The 18,916-nt window shown below is 40.2% G+C and overlaps 1 protein-coding gene across 1 annotated transcript in view; it reads left to right on the top strand.

The window, feature by feature from the left end:
* The window catches only part of MTMR12 (myotubularin related protein 12), a 1,177,010-nt gene that overhangs the window by 503,820 nt on the left and 654,274 nt on the right, over window positions 1–18,916 (top strand). Inside the window, exon 3 of the mRNA XM_044073440.1 lies at window positions 3,332–3,471. Within this exon, the coding sequence (XP_043929375.1) occupies window positions 3,332–3,471 (140 nt within the window). The remainder of the gene's footprint in view (window positions 1–3,331; window positions 3,472–18,916) is intronic.

Raw genomic sequence — 18,916 nt, 5'->3', positions numbered from 1 at the left:
ATGCATCTCTGCTTACAAGACCTTCCTCCATGCTGAGGCCACCACAAGTCTGTGAATCGTAAAGTTTTAAAGTGATTGGGAAAACTGCCAAGCTAAGCTTTCTCTAGTATGCTAAGCCTTTCGGAGTCTCAGTGATAGTGACTGCAATCCTCAGTGATTTGTGAGAAGATCACTAATAATACGAGGAACAGACCAAATATTAGTTACAAAATCAGAGAAAGCTGAGAACTATACTTAACAGTGATCGAACAACAGAATAGGTAAATCACTTGTATTCATAGATGGCCTCTGTACCCATTAGTTACAGCCACTTTTCTAATCCCACAGATGTCTGTGTAGAAAAAAAGAACAAATAATAATAATAAAGTATTCCATCTTACTTTAACACAAATGCACACTAGTTTTGCAAAGCCAGAGTAGAGTGTATTTGAACTGAGCAAATAACAAGTGATTAGTCACTTGCAACAGGCACCCCACCAGGCAGTTATAGCCACTTCTGTGTGCATTTCAGATGTCTGCTTATGATGAAAAAAGTATTACCATATGTTGTAGTTCAGCTTCTACACAAATAACAGCTACACATTAAAATATTCCAAGTTACTTCACACAAATCAGATTAATACTGCAAGCACTGTACCACAAGCAAAGATCAGCAGTTAGTCATATTTCTTGGAACTCATATTCTAAGTTCCCAGTAAATATGCATTTTTCTGGATTTCACTCAATCAGTAATGCTAGAAGTGTGAGCTTCATGCTTCTTATTGTTCAAATAATGCATGTTGACGCAAAACCCAGTGAGCGTTTAACTTTCTAAGTGAATTAATGTAATATCTAAAAATGGGCCTAAACCCCTTCCCAATTATTGTGGACTTTTCCCTGTTTTTTGAGTAAAGAGATTAGCAGACACTTCAAGACTAGTGGTCTGCAAGTATACTTACTCTCTTGTTTCTGCTTTCAGTCAGTGTCATAAGGAAGAAAGGTAAATCAAGTGCAAGTCCTGGAGCTTCCGTTTACTCTGTTGGTGTGTAACATTGATAGAGGACCTCATGTGTCTCGCTTCTTGCTGCTAAAATTAACTCTACTGATGCTGCAGCTGCAAGCAAATAACACAGTGGCTGATGCTAAGTAAATCTGTAAGTAAGACGGTAATTTAAAGAGGCCACCCTGTTTTCACTACAGAAGTCAGGATTTTATGACAAAAAGTGGAAATTTTTGAGGATGCTTTATCCTTGCCCTAGGGTGCTGCATAACATGTATTTATTTTCTTAAAGTAAAGAAACGCCATGGAAAATAAGTATAGTGGGAAAAGCAACCCCAGCTGCATAGTGCCTTAGGTAGCTGTGTAGCTGGTCTGTGTGTAAGGTTGGCTGTGTTCACCAAAACACTTTTAGTTGATGAGCTACATTAAAAGTGCACTACTATGAGTTCATCTTATTTTCGACTGTTCAGTGACTCTTAAATTGTGCTATTCCATGTTAGCTGTATTTCTCTCTTGACAGAAACACCATCTGACCCTTAACTTTCACTAACTTCAGATCAGAGTACATTTTGTGGCAGTTTTTTTTTTTTTTCTAGTTACTGTTGTACACAATGAACATTTGTCACCGTTGCAGCTGGTGATTTGCATTGTGTTTATTCAAGGTAGACTTTAGAGACAAGACTTTACAGTCAAATACAGTAAATTACAGCAGCATTGTGCTACAGGATACATGCCAGTTGCTTGACAGCACTATTATTGAGTGCTGAATTATCAAATAATGAACAGAACAACTTTCGCTGAACCTCAGAGATAAGTTTTTTTTTTTTTTTTTTTTTTTTTTTTTTTGCAGTGGCAAGCCCTCCCATACCCCTTCACACCCCAAAACTTAAATCAGTAGTGTAGCTAGGGTGAGAGTGACAACTGACCCCGGGCATGGTCAGCCAAATCCAATTACTCTTTAATACAATACCAGCTTTTGAAACCAGTATTGCATTTGCAGTCAAACCTGAATTCTGTAGCGCTTCATGTGTGATCTGAACTGCAGCAACTACAGTTTAAAAGTTGTAGGAATTTGTGCAGGCAGGTTGCAAACTGTAACAACTGTTTGTTACAGTTTAAAAAGAAGAAATAGTTTGTTTTTATAAACTAAAACAGGAGTACTGAAGTGCTCCATGCAGGTGGGGTATAAACTATAGCAACTGTTTACTACATTTTTAGTAAACAGTTTGCTATAGTTTAAGAAGAATAAGTCATTATTTTGTAATAAAATAAAGGAGGATTGGCGAAAGGGCACAGAAGTGTGACCTGAAAGTCTGGGGCAGGGAAGGAGGGTGTATGTGTGAGTGTACGAGTGTGATGCAGTGATCCCCTGGTCAGTGTGCCAGTAGAAAGAATGTCTGTTTTTTTCCTCTAGAGTGGAAGAGTGTTGGGAGGGGGGTTGTATATCCAACTGTAATAAGTCGATCCCTTACATGTTCATATGTGTTTTACTAAAGGGCCTTTTTGAGCCTAGCCATGCATCTCAAGTCTCTGACAAATTCTGGTGCACTTGATAAGTGTAAGCAGGGGCTTAGGAGGTGAAACATTTACAAGCAGGGGCCTAGGAGATGAACCATTTGCAGGCTGCCTATGTCCATTAGAAACATAGGTGCCAAACCAACTATCCAGTTGTCCAAGGTACACTTGAATTGGATTAGGGAGGAACTCTGCTTCACATAGATGTTCCAGAGAAGGGATAGTCTCTGGGGTACATACCTGTCTCTCCAGCAGGTCCTATTTATATCACACACATAATACAGTAAAGTGCTTTTTCGTGGGTTGCAGGTTCGTAGTACTGGTCCAGGGTCCTGGTTGAACCAGCTATGCATCTGACTTAAATATACTTACTCCTAGGTAGCACAACAGTGAAGAAAAAAGACGACTCTACTGTTGGCAAAATTTTGTTTCGCTCACTTGTCTCCGATCGTTCAGAACTCTATAATACTGGTGTCGATCAAATGCTACTAATACATTGCCTAGTACATAGCATGCTTTCTTTTTATCATTTAGAAGTTGCTATTTAAATATAGTAGCTATGAATCTATTTTTTTTTTTGAAAACTGTATTTAAGGTTTGATTAAATTTAATTTGAGATTGAGTTTAATGAAATTTTGTTTGAGGTCTTCAGCAGTACTTTGTATTTTAATACAGTGCTGTCTAGAATCCTTTTTAAGGCAAATGGCTTTGTGCAAAAATAGAGAAAGTGCAGCTGCAGTGCCCAGCAACTGCAGTGGTTTATGCAGTGTGCAGTTAAGATTGAATCGGTCATGTTGGCTGAATAGTTGTATTTACCTCATGCGTTTTCTTTCATAGGTGAAAACTTGCTGTGTGAAGCAAACTCTGTGCTGAAATACATACAAGATGATATATCTCAACAGGGTGTTTTTGGGAAACTCCTATGTACAGATTTTAAGATTACTTTTCTTAGTGAAGAAACCACACCTGCTGATGCGGTAAGAAAGTTAATGGTATTGTCTTATGATTTTTTTTTTATTTAAAAATGGTTATTAGTTGAGCAGCATTTCAAAGACTTGCTGCTATTCAGATAAACAGAAAGAACAAGAAGACATCAAACTGAGCATGTAATGCAAGCAAATGGGAAAGCAAAAGTTAAAACTTTTTTTTTCCACAAAGTGCATCTGCTGTTTTACGTATCTACAATTCTAGGAGGTTGCTACCAGATTTTTCGTATTTGAATTGTTTCCACTAATGAACACTAGCTGAGTTGTGCAGTTTCAGGTCATGTTCTTAGATTAGTCTGTTCTCTGTGTGTACCATTCTGTCTATAATTTCATGCTAAGTATTGCCTTACCTTCTGTATTAAAGTTCCCATCATGCTGCATAAGTTTTCCGGTCCCTGTAGGCAAACATGCCCTTATCCAGACAAGGGGTCAAGGCCAGTTTTGTTAATTAAGTGTTTTGACAAAAGTAGGATATGCAAAATACATTATAGAATAAGAAAATGCAAATTGTACAAAATATGTGGTCACCGGGTGTCCAATCAGCTTGTATGCTTTTGACCACTAATCAGTACCCCCATTGTAAAATAAACATACAAATAGAGACATGTCCAGGTGTACAAAGGACAGACTGATTGCACTTTTGGTAACCTCAGTAGAACTATGAAGGATGTTCCTTATACTTCTCATATTTTTCCACTGTTCCAATGTAAAGCTTCTGATTTTTTTAAATCACTGAATGCTACAGTCATTAATGCCAGCCAACTTTAGTACTTCCTAGACTTTAGAAAATGCACATAGGAACAAAACGTCCTGTAATATTAACTTCTAAAGTGATTCAGACTATATACATACTTCTTTCAACTTTTCCCAGTTAGGGGTCGCCACAGCGGAACTCCGGTCCACTAATGATTGGCAGTAGATTTTTACGTGCTGGCTTGCCGGGCCTAATGCACAACCTTCAACGAAGGAACACCCATTCATGCATGTCGACACACAGAAGACGCTCTAACTGAGAATTGAACGTGCAACGTCTAACTGTGAGGATCAAAAACTGTCCTAGTGTGGCCATTTCTTCCCATAACTAACATAACATTTAAAAGTGTGCGTGCTGATTAGCCAGTACAGTCAGCAAGCTCAGCACAAAATCAATTTTCCCACAGAAAATGAAATTAAAACACATTCTCTGCATAGCATAGCTAAGCAATTTTACAAGTGTTTGTATGTGTGTCTGGAAGGGGGTGTGAGGTGGGTGTGGATAACTTACACCTGAACAGTCAAGGAAGTGAATCTGACTTCAATTGTCAAAGAATGAAAATGAGAAAGAATCATGGGGCTTGCTTAGGTAGGTCCATTACAGACAGGGAAAAGGCAAAAATAGACATAGTCACTTTAACAGGCTGGTTGGAATCTGTAGGTCAAACAGAAGTACTAAATGAGCACTTCACCTTGGTTTTCAAAGTGAAGAAACTAGAAGACATACAGAACTTGGAGTGAAGCGCATAACTAGAGAATCTGAAGGTAGTTGTACAAGGTCTGACATGAAACAAGGTTTAATAACATACATCAGTCATGTAATAAAGCAAGTAGGAGGTGATCTGATGCAAACATTTATGAAACAGGAAAAAGTAAGACTTTTTGCAGTATGCTGTGTAAGCGCTTAGAAAAACAAGGGTGGCACATATATGCAGTAAATCTAAAATGTAAACAAAGAACGTCACAAAAAGAGTAGGTAGTAAGGTACAAATTATGGTTAAGTGTGAAGAATACAGGAAGAAAAAGGCGAGAGTCAGAAAAGGAAACCAGTTTCTGTTATGAAAGTAAATTGAACATTTCTATCATCTTGCATATAACTGCTTCTTAATGCTAAGCAGAACAAATGTGGCTTAATATTCTATACCTGATGTAGAAATAATGGTGGACAAAATATCCCGATAATGTTTTTGTAAGAAGAAGCTACGATATCATTTAGGGAGATTTGTAGAAGTACAGTAGAAGTAAAATCCCTTAAGACTGCCTGATGTATTTTATCCTTACCTTAAGAAGTGCCTCTTTAAAATATTCATTACCAAATCAAGAATAATATGTATTTGTCTCTCGAAGTATTGCTTCAATTGCAATGCTAACCTGTTTCTAAAATAGCTTCAACTATTGTGTGTTTTTCTTTCAAAGTATTCCTTCAAATCTGAGATTAACCTATTTCTAAAACTGTTTGAGATTCTAAATTTACAGTGAAGTTGATGCAGAGTTTGGCTTCTGTGACATCAGTGAGTGACATGTGATACTGTTTACATCAAACCTTTTGCAAAAATGGAACTAAACTTCTATGTCACCATACCTCTCAACCATACTGAATTACTCCATTTTTACCAAATTTTGGGGTCCAAATGAAGGGGTGCCACGATTCCCAAATGGTACCCCTTCATTTCCGATTTTTTTTTTTCTGTTGGTTTTCTTACTTTTTCAAATATTGCGCTGTCGGAGCTGACATCATCACGTGCGTGATGATGTCAGCTCTGTCAGGGCTGTCATCCAGTTGGAATTGAGCTTCTGCAGCTCACGTCATCATTTCCAGCTCATTTGGATTACTTGCTCTTTTGGATATGCGAGCAGGAAACAATTTTGTTGGGGAAGCAGTTTATTTAAATGCTCGTTGTGGATTAAGGGCCAGAATTATCGTTGGGGAAGCAGCAGCTGCATCGTCATATTTATTATGAGCATTTGGATTTCTAGCTGCATTGTTGTAGTTATTATGAGCATCAGCATTTGGATTTCTGTGGGTTGAATGTTGGGGAAGCAGCTCAGGCAGGGAGCAGCACTCGAGGAATCAAGCAAGGAGTAAGTGCACTTATCAAGGGAAGAGGTGTGTGTGTGTGTGTGTGTGTGTGTGTGTGTGTGTGTGTGTGTGAGAAAATGCCCCCCATGAATACCTCTCAACCTGGAAACATCAAAAATCTGGACAAGGCCTGTGAAAAATAGGTACAGATCTGTACGTTGATTAACATATAATTTGCATACATAATTATATAACCCCCACCCACTTCAAGTGGAATTGTGGGATACCAACTTTCAAACGCAAACTGAAGAATAGCCCACCAAAATATGGCACTGCACCAGAGTCCCCTGCAGCCATTCCGATGTCCCATTACTTGGAGATTTCTCCCCATTTACCATAAACACTAATGTGTGCATACTACTATACTTCTACAATGATTATTTGGATTTTATTTTTACATTTTGCAGCACAACAATGCACAAAACACTGTCAGACATCTGCTAAACAAAGCAATACTGTCTCACAATGAAAATAGACTTGGCATTAAAACTTCTCTGCCCTTGAAACTCGCATTCATTGAAATAATATTGAAACCCACACACCACATCCAAAGAAAATGCATCTGGCCAGTGGTGGATAAAAATTACCTTTGGGCTGGTTTCAAATCATTGGCCCCTTGCAGACAAAACAAGAAACATACATGTGTTATTTTCTTTGATACACCTTCCTGACTTTATTCTGTTATATTCCTTGTATAATACAGCACACTTTGTAGACAGAGCACATTTTAAATTTATTGTTTGAACATTTTTCCAGTAGGCTGTACTGTAGGCAATGAAACAAAATGCATGAACCAATAATGACAAAACTGCCCAATTCAGAACATTTCCATCATAAAAATCTACTTCCACACCCACACTTTAAATAGAATGACAGTAGTGTAAGCCATAGGCATCTTGCACAGCTTCTCGCACTTATTTTCAACTTCAGTTTTTTTGGGGGGGAGGGGAAAAAGGTCAAATAACAGGGGCACATTTTAAACATTGCTTGTATAATTTGGTAAAGTTGCTAGAATAAAATGTGTTACCACCATGCATGTCACTGGCAAGTCTTGAACCCAGGACCCTATGCAGTAGAGCAACATACCACTATGCCACATCAGCAGTTTCCTGAAAAGAAGGAAGACTGAAACTTAATGGCTATCAGTCTGAATTCACTACATGATAGCCATTTTTTAGGGGAGTGCTGATTTGGCATAATGGTATGTTGCTCTGACTGTAGTGCATAGGGCACTGGGTTCAAGACTTGCCAGTGACATGCATGGTGGTAACACATTTTATTCTAGCAACTTTCTAAATTTATACAAGCAATGTTTAAAATGTGTCCCTGTTTTTGACCTTTTGCCCCCTCCCAAAAAAAAAGAAACCTGAAGTGGAAAATAAATGTGAGAAGCTGTGCAAGATGCCTATGGCTTACACTGCTGTCATTCTATTTATAGTGTGGGTGTGGAAGTAGACTTTTATGATGGAAATGTTCGGAATTGGGCAGTTTTGTCATTATTGGTTCATGCCTTTTGTTTCATTGCATACAGTACAGTACAGCCTACTGGAAAAATGTTCAAACAATAAATTTAAAATGCGCTCTGTCTAACAAGTGTGTTGTATTATACAAGGAATATAACTTAATAAAGTCAGGAAGGTGTATCAAAGCAAAGAACACATGTATGTTTCTTGTTTGTGTGCAAGGGGCTAATGATTTGAAACCAGCCCAAAGGTCATCTTTATCCACCACTGACCAGATGCATTTTCTTTGGATGTGGTGTGTAGGTTTCAATGCTATTTCAATGAATGTTGTGAGTTTCAAGGGCAGAGAAGTTTTACTGCCAAGTCTATTTTTATTGTGAGACAGTATTGCTTTGTTTAGCAGATGTCTGTTTGTGTTTTGTACATTGTTGTGCTGGAAAATGTAAAAATAACATCCAAATAATCATTGTAAAAGTAAAGCAGTATGCACACATTAGTGTTTATGGTAAATGGGGAGAAATCGCCAGGTAATGGGACATTGGAATGGCTGCAGGGGACTCTGGTGTGCTGCCATATTTCGGTGGTCTGTTCTTCAGTTTGCATTTGAAAGTTGGTATCCCACAATCCCATTGAAGTGGGTGGGGCTACGTAATTATGTATGCAAATTAGATGTTAATCAGCATACAGATTTGTACCTATTTTTCATGGGCCTTGTCCAGATTTTTAATGTTTCCAGGTTGAGAGGGTATGTCTGTTACTTATGGACCTGAATCTACAGAAGTTTATTTTCTAAAGTGTATGAGAGCATATTACAGAATTTGATTCAGGCAGTTTACCTGATAAAGCAGGTGGACTATGTACAACAACAACAGTATGCAAATAAAATATATGTAAAGAAAGCTTGTTTCTTGTGTTTTTGACCATTGTTTGGGCAAGATGTACCCAACTCTGTTAGCAAAATCTGAGAAAATATAATTTATTCTTTTCCCCTTACCTAGCTTAAAAAAGTGTCAGTAAATATAAAATCAACCATACAAATAAAAAGTACATGATTTTAGTACATCAGAAGTATATTTGAACATCATAATGTAACCTTTTCCTATATAACTGTGCGTCACCCTTCTCCGTGCTTATGAGAAACTGTGAAGACTAATGAATAATGTTATTTTGGGAACAAAAAAAACTGCTGTGTGGGTCCCAAATGTTTGGCTTCTTTAGTAAAAACAGCACATATATTTGCAGTGTATGAGCAAGCTGGCTTACTTATTTGGGTTTGACTGACAGGCATGGTACTCTGATTCTAACTGGCAAGAGAGAGCAAATCATTCTTAGAATAAGGCTAGATTTAGCATTTTAACCAACTAAAAGCCACTAGGTGGATTTTTTCTAACTGTTAATAAAAGCAAGACAATCACATGTAGCTTGCAGGCCTGTGCAGCCGAGGAAATGGATCTGACATAGAACTTTAAACTACGGAAAAGAGAATGATAGACAGGACTGAAAACTGGGAGAAACAAGGCTTCCTTAGGTTCATGATGAGGGGTGGGAGTGGAGGCAAAAACAAACCTAGTAATTTAACAGGCTGGTTGGAATCTGTAGATCAAATAGGAATACTGAACGAGAACTTCACCTTGTTGTTCATACAGAAAAAAGACACATGACATACATGACTTGAAATAAGGCACAGATTCAGACAATTTGAGAGTAGTTTATTTAACAAGGTGTAACAGGAATCACTAAGTTTAGTAATATTCAACAGTAATATAATAAACCAAGTAGGAGATGATGTGGTGCGAACAATTCTGAGATGGGAAAAGTCTAATAAGAAGTTGAGTGAAAAAAATTAACAGTGTGCTAATTAAGTGCTTAAGGAAACAAAGATGGCACCCAACTACTTGCAGTGAATCTAAAATGAGGAAAAAGGGGCAACATTTGAACCTATACCCCGGGTATCACTTCTGTGTCACTGTTAGACAGAGGCACAGTATAGTAACCTCGAAAAAGGGCATAGCAAAATTAATTTAAAATGGGTGGCGAAAGCCAAACACACTCTAGCTAGGCTTATAAATGCCCTAGGGCAGATAGCCTAGTATGAACCTATGAACATAAAAGGTGCAGGCAGCAAGGTATAAATTATGGGTAAGTGGGAGGAATACTAGAAAAATCAAGGTGAGAATCATGAAAGGAAACTAGTTTTCTCTTATGAAAGTTAAGTGAAAAATGTTATCTTACAATATAAATACTACTTAATGCCAAAACAGCAAAATTGTCTCAACAGAAAATACCCTCATAATTTTCATGTCAAAAGAGCTGTCATGTAATTTAAGGAAATTTGTAGAATCACAAAAGCAGTAAAAATCTTTTAAGACCGCCTAATATTTTTTAGCCTTACCTTAAGAAATGTCTTTTCAGAATATTCAATAACAAGTCCGTAATAAGGTGTGGTTTTCTCTCAAAGTATTGCTTTGGAATGAGGCTAACCGGTTCATAGGTCATAGGAGATTACCAGGCTATCGACCCGGAGGTTGTTTCAAGCCTAGCCGTTTCATCCCAATATAATACCATGGAAGTGGTAGTTAATACCCAAGATTTCATTTAGTAATGGCTGCCTATGTCCAGGAGGGTTGTGGGTGCTATTCCTAGTAAAAAGTTACAGTGCCCCATCTATTTGTCCAGGTTCCTCTTGAGCAATGTCATAGAGGTGCTCTGTTTCACCTGAATAGGTAGCCTATTCCAAAGACGCAGCACTTGCTGAGAGATACATATGTCCCTCTAGCATGTCCTATTTAAGTCACAGGCCATATTTAGGTCCCTGAAATGGGTAGCCCTAGTCCCATTTCATTTACAGATATGTGGCAATTTCATAAGTTTATGGTCTGAGATTGCTGTGTAAGCCAGGCATAAGTCTCCCCTAAGACGTCTATACAATACAGCGTATAGTGAGAGGGGCTTTACTTGGCCTGTGTACGGCGGTTTACCTTCATTTAGTCGGGAGTCTGTTGTACGACGCACCGAAGTGCGAAAGTACAATGACAAGATTTGGGAATGTCAAATTCCATTGTTGAGAATTCAAGTGAGTGAATGCACACTGATATTCGCTCATTTGAATTCGGCATTCTGGGTGCAGATCGCACTATATTTGGGATTGGGACATGTACCCTTTCCTTCACTGTAGTGCGATCTCAGAGTTAGTATATTAAAGTAGCAGAGTGTGGGGGGGGGTGCAGGGGGGTTTGCCCCCTGCATGACGGTGTTTGGAGACATCCGGAAATGTCGGGTGTTTCGAAAACATTCAACATTCCCAGAATGTTGAATTCGATGCTCAGCACTTTCGCTCTTTGAAACTTTCAAAATTGCAGTTTCAGACCATGTGAGTTGGATATATGCCTGGTCGCATATTTTTTGTGACCTTGTAAAGGTAAACTGTGTACGGCAAGTGCTGGAGTCCCTTGATCTTTTTAGTTAGAAACCTGAGGTCTCTCCAGGTGTTACAGGTGCTTTGTACGGTGCATGCTGAATGGAGCGTTATACTCAATTATGGGCTGGATTAGTGTCTAGTATAGAAGGGTTATAACCTCTTCTGCTCTCAAGGCGATGCCTTTACTAATCAATTGTGCTACGTAGAACACCTTACTACAGTAGACACATGGTGGTTGAAGTTAAGGTCGCAGTCAACTTGTGATCCCAGGCCCCTTACAATTTCGTGGGTACTTAGGGTATTGTTGATTTGATAGTGTGAAGGGGCATTGTGCTGAAGGGAGTAACAATGCATTTCTTTGCATTCAGTTTGAGACAATAACTAAGACACCAGTCGTTGGTTTGCACAAGACCCTCCTGGAGTATACTGACATCACTTGGGGATTCTATAATTGCACCCAGTTTGTAGTCATCTGCAAACTTGGTCAGCCACAACGCCTTACTTTTGACCTGAACTTCTGAGAAGAATACACCAAACAGTATGAGGCCCAGCACTGACCCCTGTGTCACCCTGCTGGAAACAGGTCTGCTGGTTGATGTAGAGTCACTCACTTTGATAGTGTGTGTCTGGTTTGTGAGCCAGTCGGCAACCCATCTTACAACAAAGGGATTTACATTCAGTTTGCCAAGTTTATTGGTAATGCCCGAGTGTGGGATTGTGTCAAAAGCCTTTGCCAAGTAGAGGTGTGCTGTATGCACAGATTTGCCCTCTTTAGTGGCCCTGGTCACATTCTCAAAAAAGTCCACCAGATTTAACAGGCAGGATCTGCCATTGATGAAGCCAAATTAGGTAGGATCCATGGTTTGGAGGTCATCTGTGTCTTTTTTATGAGGTCATTAATGATACATTCCATGGCCTTACAGACTAGGCTGGTCAGGCTTATGGGTCTGTACTTCTCCGGGTCTGTTGCTAGGCCACCTTTGTGGAGTGGAGTAGCTGCTGTTGTTTTCCAATCTGCAGGAGCAAAGCCTGTGGTTAGACTAAGATTGAAAATGGTACTTAATGGTGATATTCATGTTTAGCTTGTTTAGAAAACTGCTTGAGATGCCATCTGGTCCCGTAGAGGCTGGGTTTTTTGGACAAGACTTTGATGACCTGTTCAGATATGTGGGATGGGTAATAGTTTGGGGGAAGGTTTGTGATAGATTTGGACGGGATAAGGGAGTGAAATTTTCACCAAACCTATCCGCTAGCAGGCTTGCTATCTCTGTGGGGTCAGTGTTTGTGATACCATTGGTCACTAGTTCTGCACATGCTTGGCCCCTACCTATACCTTTTAGGCCACATATGTAGCTGTAAAGGGCCTTATGTTATCCTTGGCTGTGCTTGCTAAGTTTTTCTCAAAGAAGCCCTCAGAGGATTTGACAAGTTGTCTTATTTGCCTGTTGAGGCTGAGGAGGGTGCTTTTCCATTGTTGGGGTCTTACCTTTGTTTTCTTGGACAGCAACTTTTTGCTTTTATTGTAAAGTTTGTTGATGCTGGATGTCCACCATGGCAAATTGTTTTACTTTGGACTCTGGCTTTGATTCTTTCTGGTACAGCTATGCAAGTGACTGTACAGGGCTGTAGTGTAAGCTTTGTGTAGTTACCACTTCCAGCTTGCAAGATGGGGCTCAAAATGCATTTATATCTTCACCTAGGATGGTATACTTTGCCTTGGTGAAGTTTTTTAGTCTGACTTCACCCATTGTGAGCTCTGGTGTTAGTATCAGCTCGAAGATAACTGATTTGTGGTCAGTTTTAACTAATGATGGTCTGACAGAGTCTGTAGTGCATCTGCTTGACATGTTAGTAAGGACCAGATCTAGAATGTTTGTTCCTCTTGTTGGTTTATGAACAATTTGTTCCAGGGCATTGGAGTTAACAAAGTCAAGGAACGTTTGCTAGAGAGTTAAGGATAACTTAGATTTTCCCAGTTAGTTGATGGTGGGATAATTGAAGTCCCATACAACTGGAATGTTCGGTAATATTTGGATTGTCTCCAGTTTGGCCAAGTAGGCTTTGTGTGCGTCATGACCCATGGAGGGGGATCTATAACTGGCTATGATTTGAGTGGGGTTCTCACATGTTCATTTTTCGGTCTGAAGGTGTGGAAAGCATTGTAGCCTTGCAAGGCCAGTGTACTCTCTGAGGCCTTGAACCAGGTTTCTGTAACTGCCTAGACATCTTTATCTTCCAGTGATAGAAGAGCTTCCGTGGTGTGCAGTTTTTGGTTTAAGCTCCTAGTGTTTAGCAGCATGACCCTTATTTTGTTACGATTGACAGATTTCACATCGGTAAGTTTGTTTTTGAGACCTTGCCTAAAAAAGGCACTAGCCAGCAGCCGAAAGCCTAGAGGTGACAGGTGCAAACTGTCTCTGGCAAAGCAGCGAGGTTTGTTGACCATGGCTTCCCGGGTTGTCAGGAACTCAGTCCCCTTTGAGTGAAACCAAAAACTAAGCCAATTATTGAAATCAATTATTTTTTTGTTTATACTGTGGCATCGCCCTAGGTGAGTGCAGTATGCCTCTCATTGCTAGCGGCATACCTGCCTGGGACACATACTCAGAGAGCTCAATCATGTCTCTCTTCATATAGTCCAGTGAGATAAATTTTAGGTTTTTAACTCTAGCATGAACTATGACAGAGTCATAGTGGTACTTATTGCTGACAGACCTGAGTGAATGCGTGATTTGATGAATCCTGGCACTGGCCAGGCAGCTGACTGTGACTTTCTCCTTATCCAGCCTGGTGAGTGAGACATTGAGTCTCCAATGACTAGATAATTTAGTTTTTGAGTGGTATGCCTTACTGGCTAGGTAGGGAGACACTGATGTTACTGTGTCTCACAGGTGCTGTGGAATCTGTTAGTTGTAGCAGTCTTCTGTATTGGAGGTCTCTGGGGTATCTGTTGTTTTTTTGAGAGAACCTCCGTGTATGTTGATTTTTGTGTTGGCTACATACTATACGTATGAGTAGTGGTACTATGTGCATGTGTAGTGGTGTGTGGGTTGACAACCTCTTCTGTGTTACTTTTTCGAGTGCAAGAGAGCATAGATTCAAGATTCTTGGTGTAGATACATCTCTCACACTCTGTATTAGAATGAGTTATTAGCAGAGAGTTGTTCGTGTACGTGAAGCCAGTACTAAGTTGCCTCAAGAGACCCAAGGCAGTAAGGTTGCATGAGATCCAAGGGTGGTCCTGCTGTCGTTAATGCTAGGTTGAAGACTTTTATTACTAAGGGGGGCTTTTCAGGATCAGTAAAGGAGGAGCTCAGGTGATGGATTTTTCTGCCTGGGATTATTTGTTGGTAGTTTAATAAGTTTCAGCTGATGAGCAGTATTTCTTTGACCGGGAAAGTATTAAGGATGAGGGCTACACTAATATGATACAGTTGTATCTAAGGAAAACTCTGTTGAATCAATCTGTCAGGCTCTCGTGCACAACTGAGCGCAGTGCTCAGTGTTGCGCGACATGCAAACAAGCAGAAATCTGCTGAAGTGCAGAGCTTAAATACCAGAAGCTAATAACTTGGAAAATAAAAGGTTCAACAGGACCAGTGAGGATGCTTACTTTAAGCCCTAGACCAGCTACCCTTCACCAGACAAGTTCCAATAAGCACAGCCCTTTCACTAGAGGGCAGATAGGCCCTTTCCAATTCAAGATGGCCTGTAAAATGTGCGCAGAACAAAAAGCTACTACAAACAGACCCAGATGCAGCAAACCTGTATCTGGACTATGCTACAGCTACTAGCTATCCTTCATTTGGCAGGAACCACTAGAGAATGTTTAATACAGCAGTAAAATAGCAATGAGACACTAAAAAAATGTTTAAAACAGCAGTAAATCCCTGGTGGGGGTGTGGATAAGTTGATCCAAGGTGTTGGAATTTATGAATTCCAGAAAAAGTTGAGCAAAAGAGTTGGTATATGAGTAGTTTTCCTAGTTAATGGTGGGGTAGTTGAAATTGCCCATTATTAGGGTGTTGGGTTGTACCCTAATATTTTCCAGTGTATCAAGGAATGAGGAGTGGGAATCCTGGGGCATGGTGGGGGATCTGTAGCAAGTTACAATTTGGATTGCAGACTCGCCCAGAGTTAGTTGCACTTGGATAATCTCGGCTGCATTATGCTGAGCACCTAGCCTGGAGGTGTGGATATCCTTAATGAATATGGGCATGCCTCCTCCTTTAGTGTTTTGGTCCAGGTTAGGTGTTCGAAAGGTGTGGTATGAATTGTAGCCTGGTAATGCAGGAGGGTGCTCTCTGGAGCCTTGAACCAGGTCTCTGTCACTGCACAGATGTCAGTGTTCTCAATTTTAAGGAGTGCCTCAAGTGAATGCATTTTGAGGTTTAGACTTCTAATATCGAGTAGCATTACCCTCAGATTTTGCTTGCTTGTACCTGTTACAGTGGTGAATTTGTCATTTGAAACTTGCCTAAAAAAGGCACTATAGGGGTCACGAGCCTTAGCCAATATCCGGAATCCCAAGGGCGACAGGTGCAGGCCATCTCTGGCAAAGCATCTCGATCTGTCAGTCATGTCATCCCAGGCAGACATATACTGGATCCCCTTAGAATGACACCAGAAGCATAGCCAATTGTTGAAGTCAATCATTTTGTCCTTGTACTGTGGTATCATTCTGGGTGATGGCAGGATGCTACTCAGGGCTTGGGTCATACCTGCCTGGGCTACAAGACTGGAGAGCTCCTCCATGTCTCTTTTCATGTAGTCCATGGAGGTACATCTCAGGTCATTCACACCAACATGGACAATGACAGAGTCATATTTGTACTTGTGGAGTGACCTGAGTGTGTGCGTTATGTGGCGGATCCTGGCGCCCGACAGGCAGCTGACTTTCTCCTTGTTTAGCCTGGTGAATGGAACATCAGTGTGCATGACTATGTTGTTGTGCCTTATTGACTGTGGTTGAGTGGCACACTGGAGTTTATGGGCTGTGTCATTGGGGTTGTGTTGGGGGGGGGTGGAGGTTGCTTGCGTTTCTGCTTTGGAGGTCTCTGTTGCTTGAGCAGATTTTTATTGGGAGCTTCCACGAATGTATGTGTGTGTTTTGTGTTGCTGTGTGTGTGTTTTGGTGGTGTAGGTTTTGACGGACTATGTGATGTGTGGTGTGGTGCAAGTGTTTTCCTTCTCCTCTTGACTGTCTAGTCCAGTCTTGGGTGAAGACAGCTTTACTTCCAGTTTGGCTATATAAGTGCATCTCTCACAGGTTGTAGTGTTGGGTGGTATGAGGAGAGGGTTATCTGTGTACATGAGGCAATTGCTGCATTGCCCCAAGATGCCCAGATGCATCAGGTAGATAGGAGAAAACATCGGGAGATGACCCTTAGGCATGCCTGGATAGGTTCTTATTTATTGAGTACTAAAAACTGTTTTCCTTTAGACAAGTGAGGAAAGTTGAGTGCTGTAGTAATTTGGAGCTTATTTAGTGCTTACGAGTTCTGAACAAGTCCTGAGCGCAAAGAAACAGATTTGAGTGCTAAAACTAAAAAACTGGCTAGTTCTAAGGAAAAAATTGACAAGCAGACTTTATGGCACTGGGAATAGTTTAACCCTAGCTAAGCTGCGATGCATAAAGTGTATTTTTTTTAATATAACAGTAACAAGTGGGGAAACTGATTTAAGCAAATTAACCAATAAAAAGCTAAAAACTGAGCCCCGTTCGAGCAGTCTTCTATCAGACAAGTTCTAACTGCACACACCTGCCACTAGGGCGCAGGGGAACCTACTTCAAAAAAAGATGGTCTGGATTAGTGCTCAAGTTATACAAACAAAGCTAGATTCAGCAGGTTTGAATTTAGTCTATGCTACAGCAAACAAGGTGTACCAATTTCAGAAGAAACAGTTCAAATAAGCAGGTACAATAAGCCTTTAACCAGAAACTCCCAGCTTAGAAGGGCAGAATCTACCCTCTCCTCCCACAAGAGTCCAGACCACACTTTCTTAATGTAAAAAAGCCCAAGTGCTTAAACCAGAACTAATACACTTTTAGAATAACAGACACTAAGCCTTCAATCAGCAACTCCCAACTTAGAAGGCTGTAAGCTACCTGTTCTGCCACAACAGTGCAGACCACAAACCTTCTTAATGTAAAACAACTGGTCTGAAGCCCAAATGCTTCAACCAAAGTATTAGAATAACCATTACAATTTAATCAGGCTAGTAACAAGCAGTAATAAATGCAGGAGAAGAAATGCAATAAAGTAGGAGGAAACACAAGTACAGTAAAAGCAGATGAATAAAGTGCAATTGTTTTTATATAACAATAGAAAACGAGTAAACTGATTTAAAAAATGACCCAATTAACCAGTAAAAAAAGCTGAAAACTGAGCCCTGTCCCATCAGTCTTCAATCAGACAAGTTCTAACTGCACAGTCTTGCCGCTGAAGTGCAGGGGAACCTTCTCAAAAAAAGATGGCCTGGATTAGTGCTCAAGTTAAACAAACAAAGCTAGATTCAGCATGCCTGAATCTAGTCTATGTTACAGCAAATAAGGTGCACCGGTTTCAGAAAGAAACAATTCAATTAAGCAGGCACAATAATCCTTTAATCAGAAATTCCCAGCTCAGAAGGGCAGAATCTAACCTCTCCTCAAACAAGAGTGCAGACCACAGACCTTCTTAATGTAAAATAACTGGCCTGAAGGCCAAGTGCTTAAACCAAAAAGCTTAGAACAGGGGTCTCAAATTCAATCACATAAGGGGCCGAAAAAAAACCACATAGGCTAAGTCGCGGGCTAAATTTTTTATAAAGATATATCTACTAAGACTAGTAGAAGTAAAGATCCTTCTTCATCCTGTGAGACCATTTCTCATGCTATCCAGGTGCATTAATCAGTGCACAGATCATTGAATTCCATCAGCACCATCACTGTGTGCCTTAGCAAGGTGCATTAATCATGTTCTGTAAATAACAAGCACAAAACAAACTGTAAGTGTACTATAAGCAAAAAAGTTAAAATTTTTTTTAATCCATTGAAATTTAAGTTTCGAAATTGCTCACCTACTTGTTTTCTGGCCAGATGTTTGAGAACGTTTTCCCCCGGTCAGTGAGTCAATGTCTGGTTTTATGTCTTGTGCTGTGGCAACCCACAAAACAGCGTGAAGGTTTTCATTGGTGATGTGCAATTTTTGCATGTTCTTGTTTAGATTCATTATTGAAAACGTCTGTTTGCACAGATAGGTGCTCCCAAACATGGACATAACATGGGCAGCATGAAGTCTTAGCTGTGGCATCAAGTTAGGGGGCAGGAGACTGTAAAAGTCCTCTATCGTGAAATCCTGGAACTTTGCTCTCAGGCTGCTATTGGTTTGAAGCTCTATCACCTCCATCTGAAGGTGATGGGGCATGTATGATGTCGGCTGTGAAAGGACTGGCAAAGATGTCAAAGCCACAGTGCTGTGCTCTGAAATCAGAAAAGTGCAGATCAAGCTCATCAATTAAATGGCTCACTTTAGTAGCCAACTGAGCACAAGGAAAAGCACTGGATAAGGAGGCCGAGATATTCTGACGAACAGGAAAGTGGGCAAGATTGTCCTGTTCTAGTTGGAACTTCCATAAAAGAAGTTTACGGTGGAATGCTGTGATAATATCAGACATCTTCGTGATAATGATCAGCATCTTTTGATGTTTAACCCCCCCACAGTTTGGGGGTTTTAGTCG

Source organism: Protopterus annectens, chromosome 1.part1, assembly GCF_019279795.1.
Source record: "Protopterus annectens isolate FY-2018-M chromosome 1.part1, PAN1.0, whole genome shotgun sequence".
Lineage (NCBI taxonomy): Eukaryota > Metazoa > Chordata > Ceratodontiformes > Protopteridae > Protopterus > Protopterus annectens.
The sequence above is the reverse complement of the archived record's forward strand: the minus strand, read 5'-3'. Positions and strand labels throughout refer to the sequence as shown.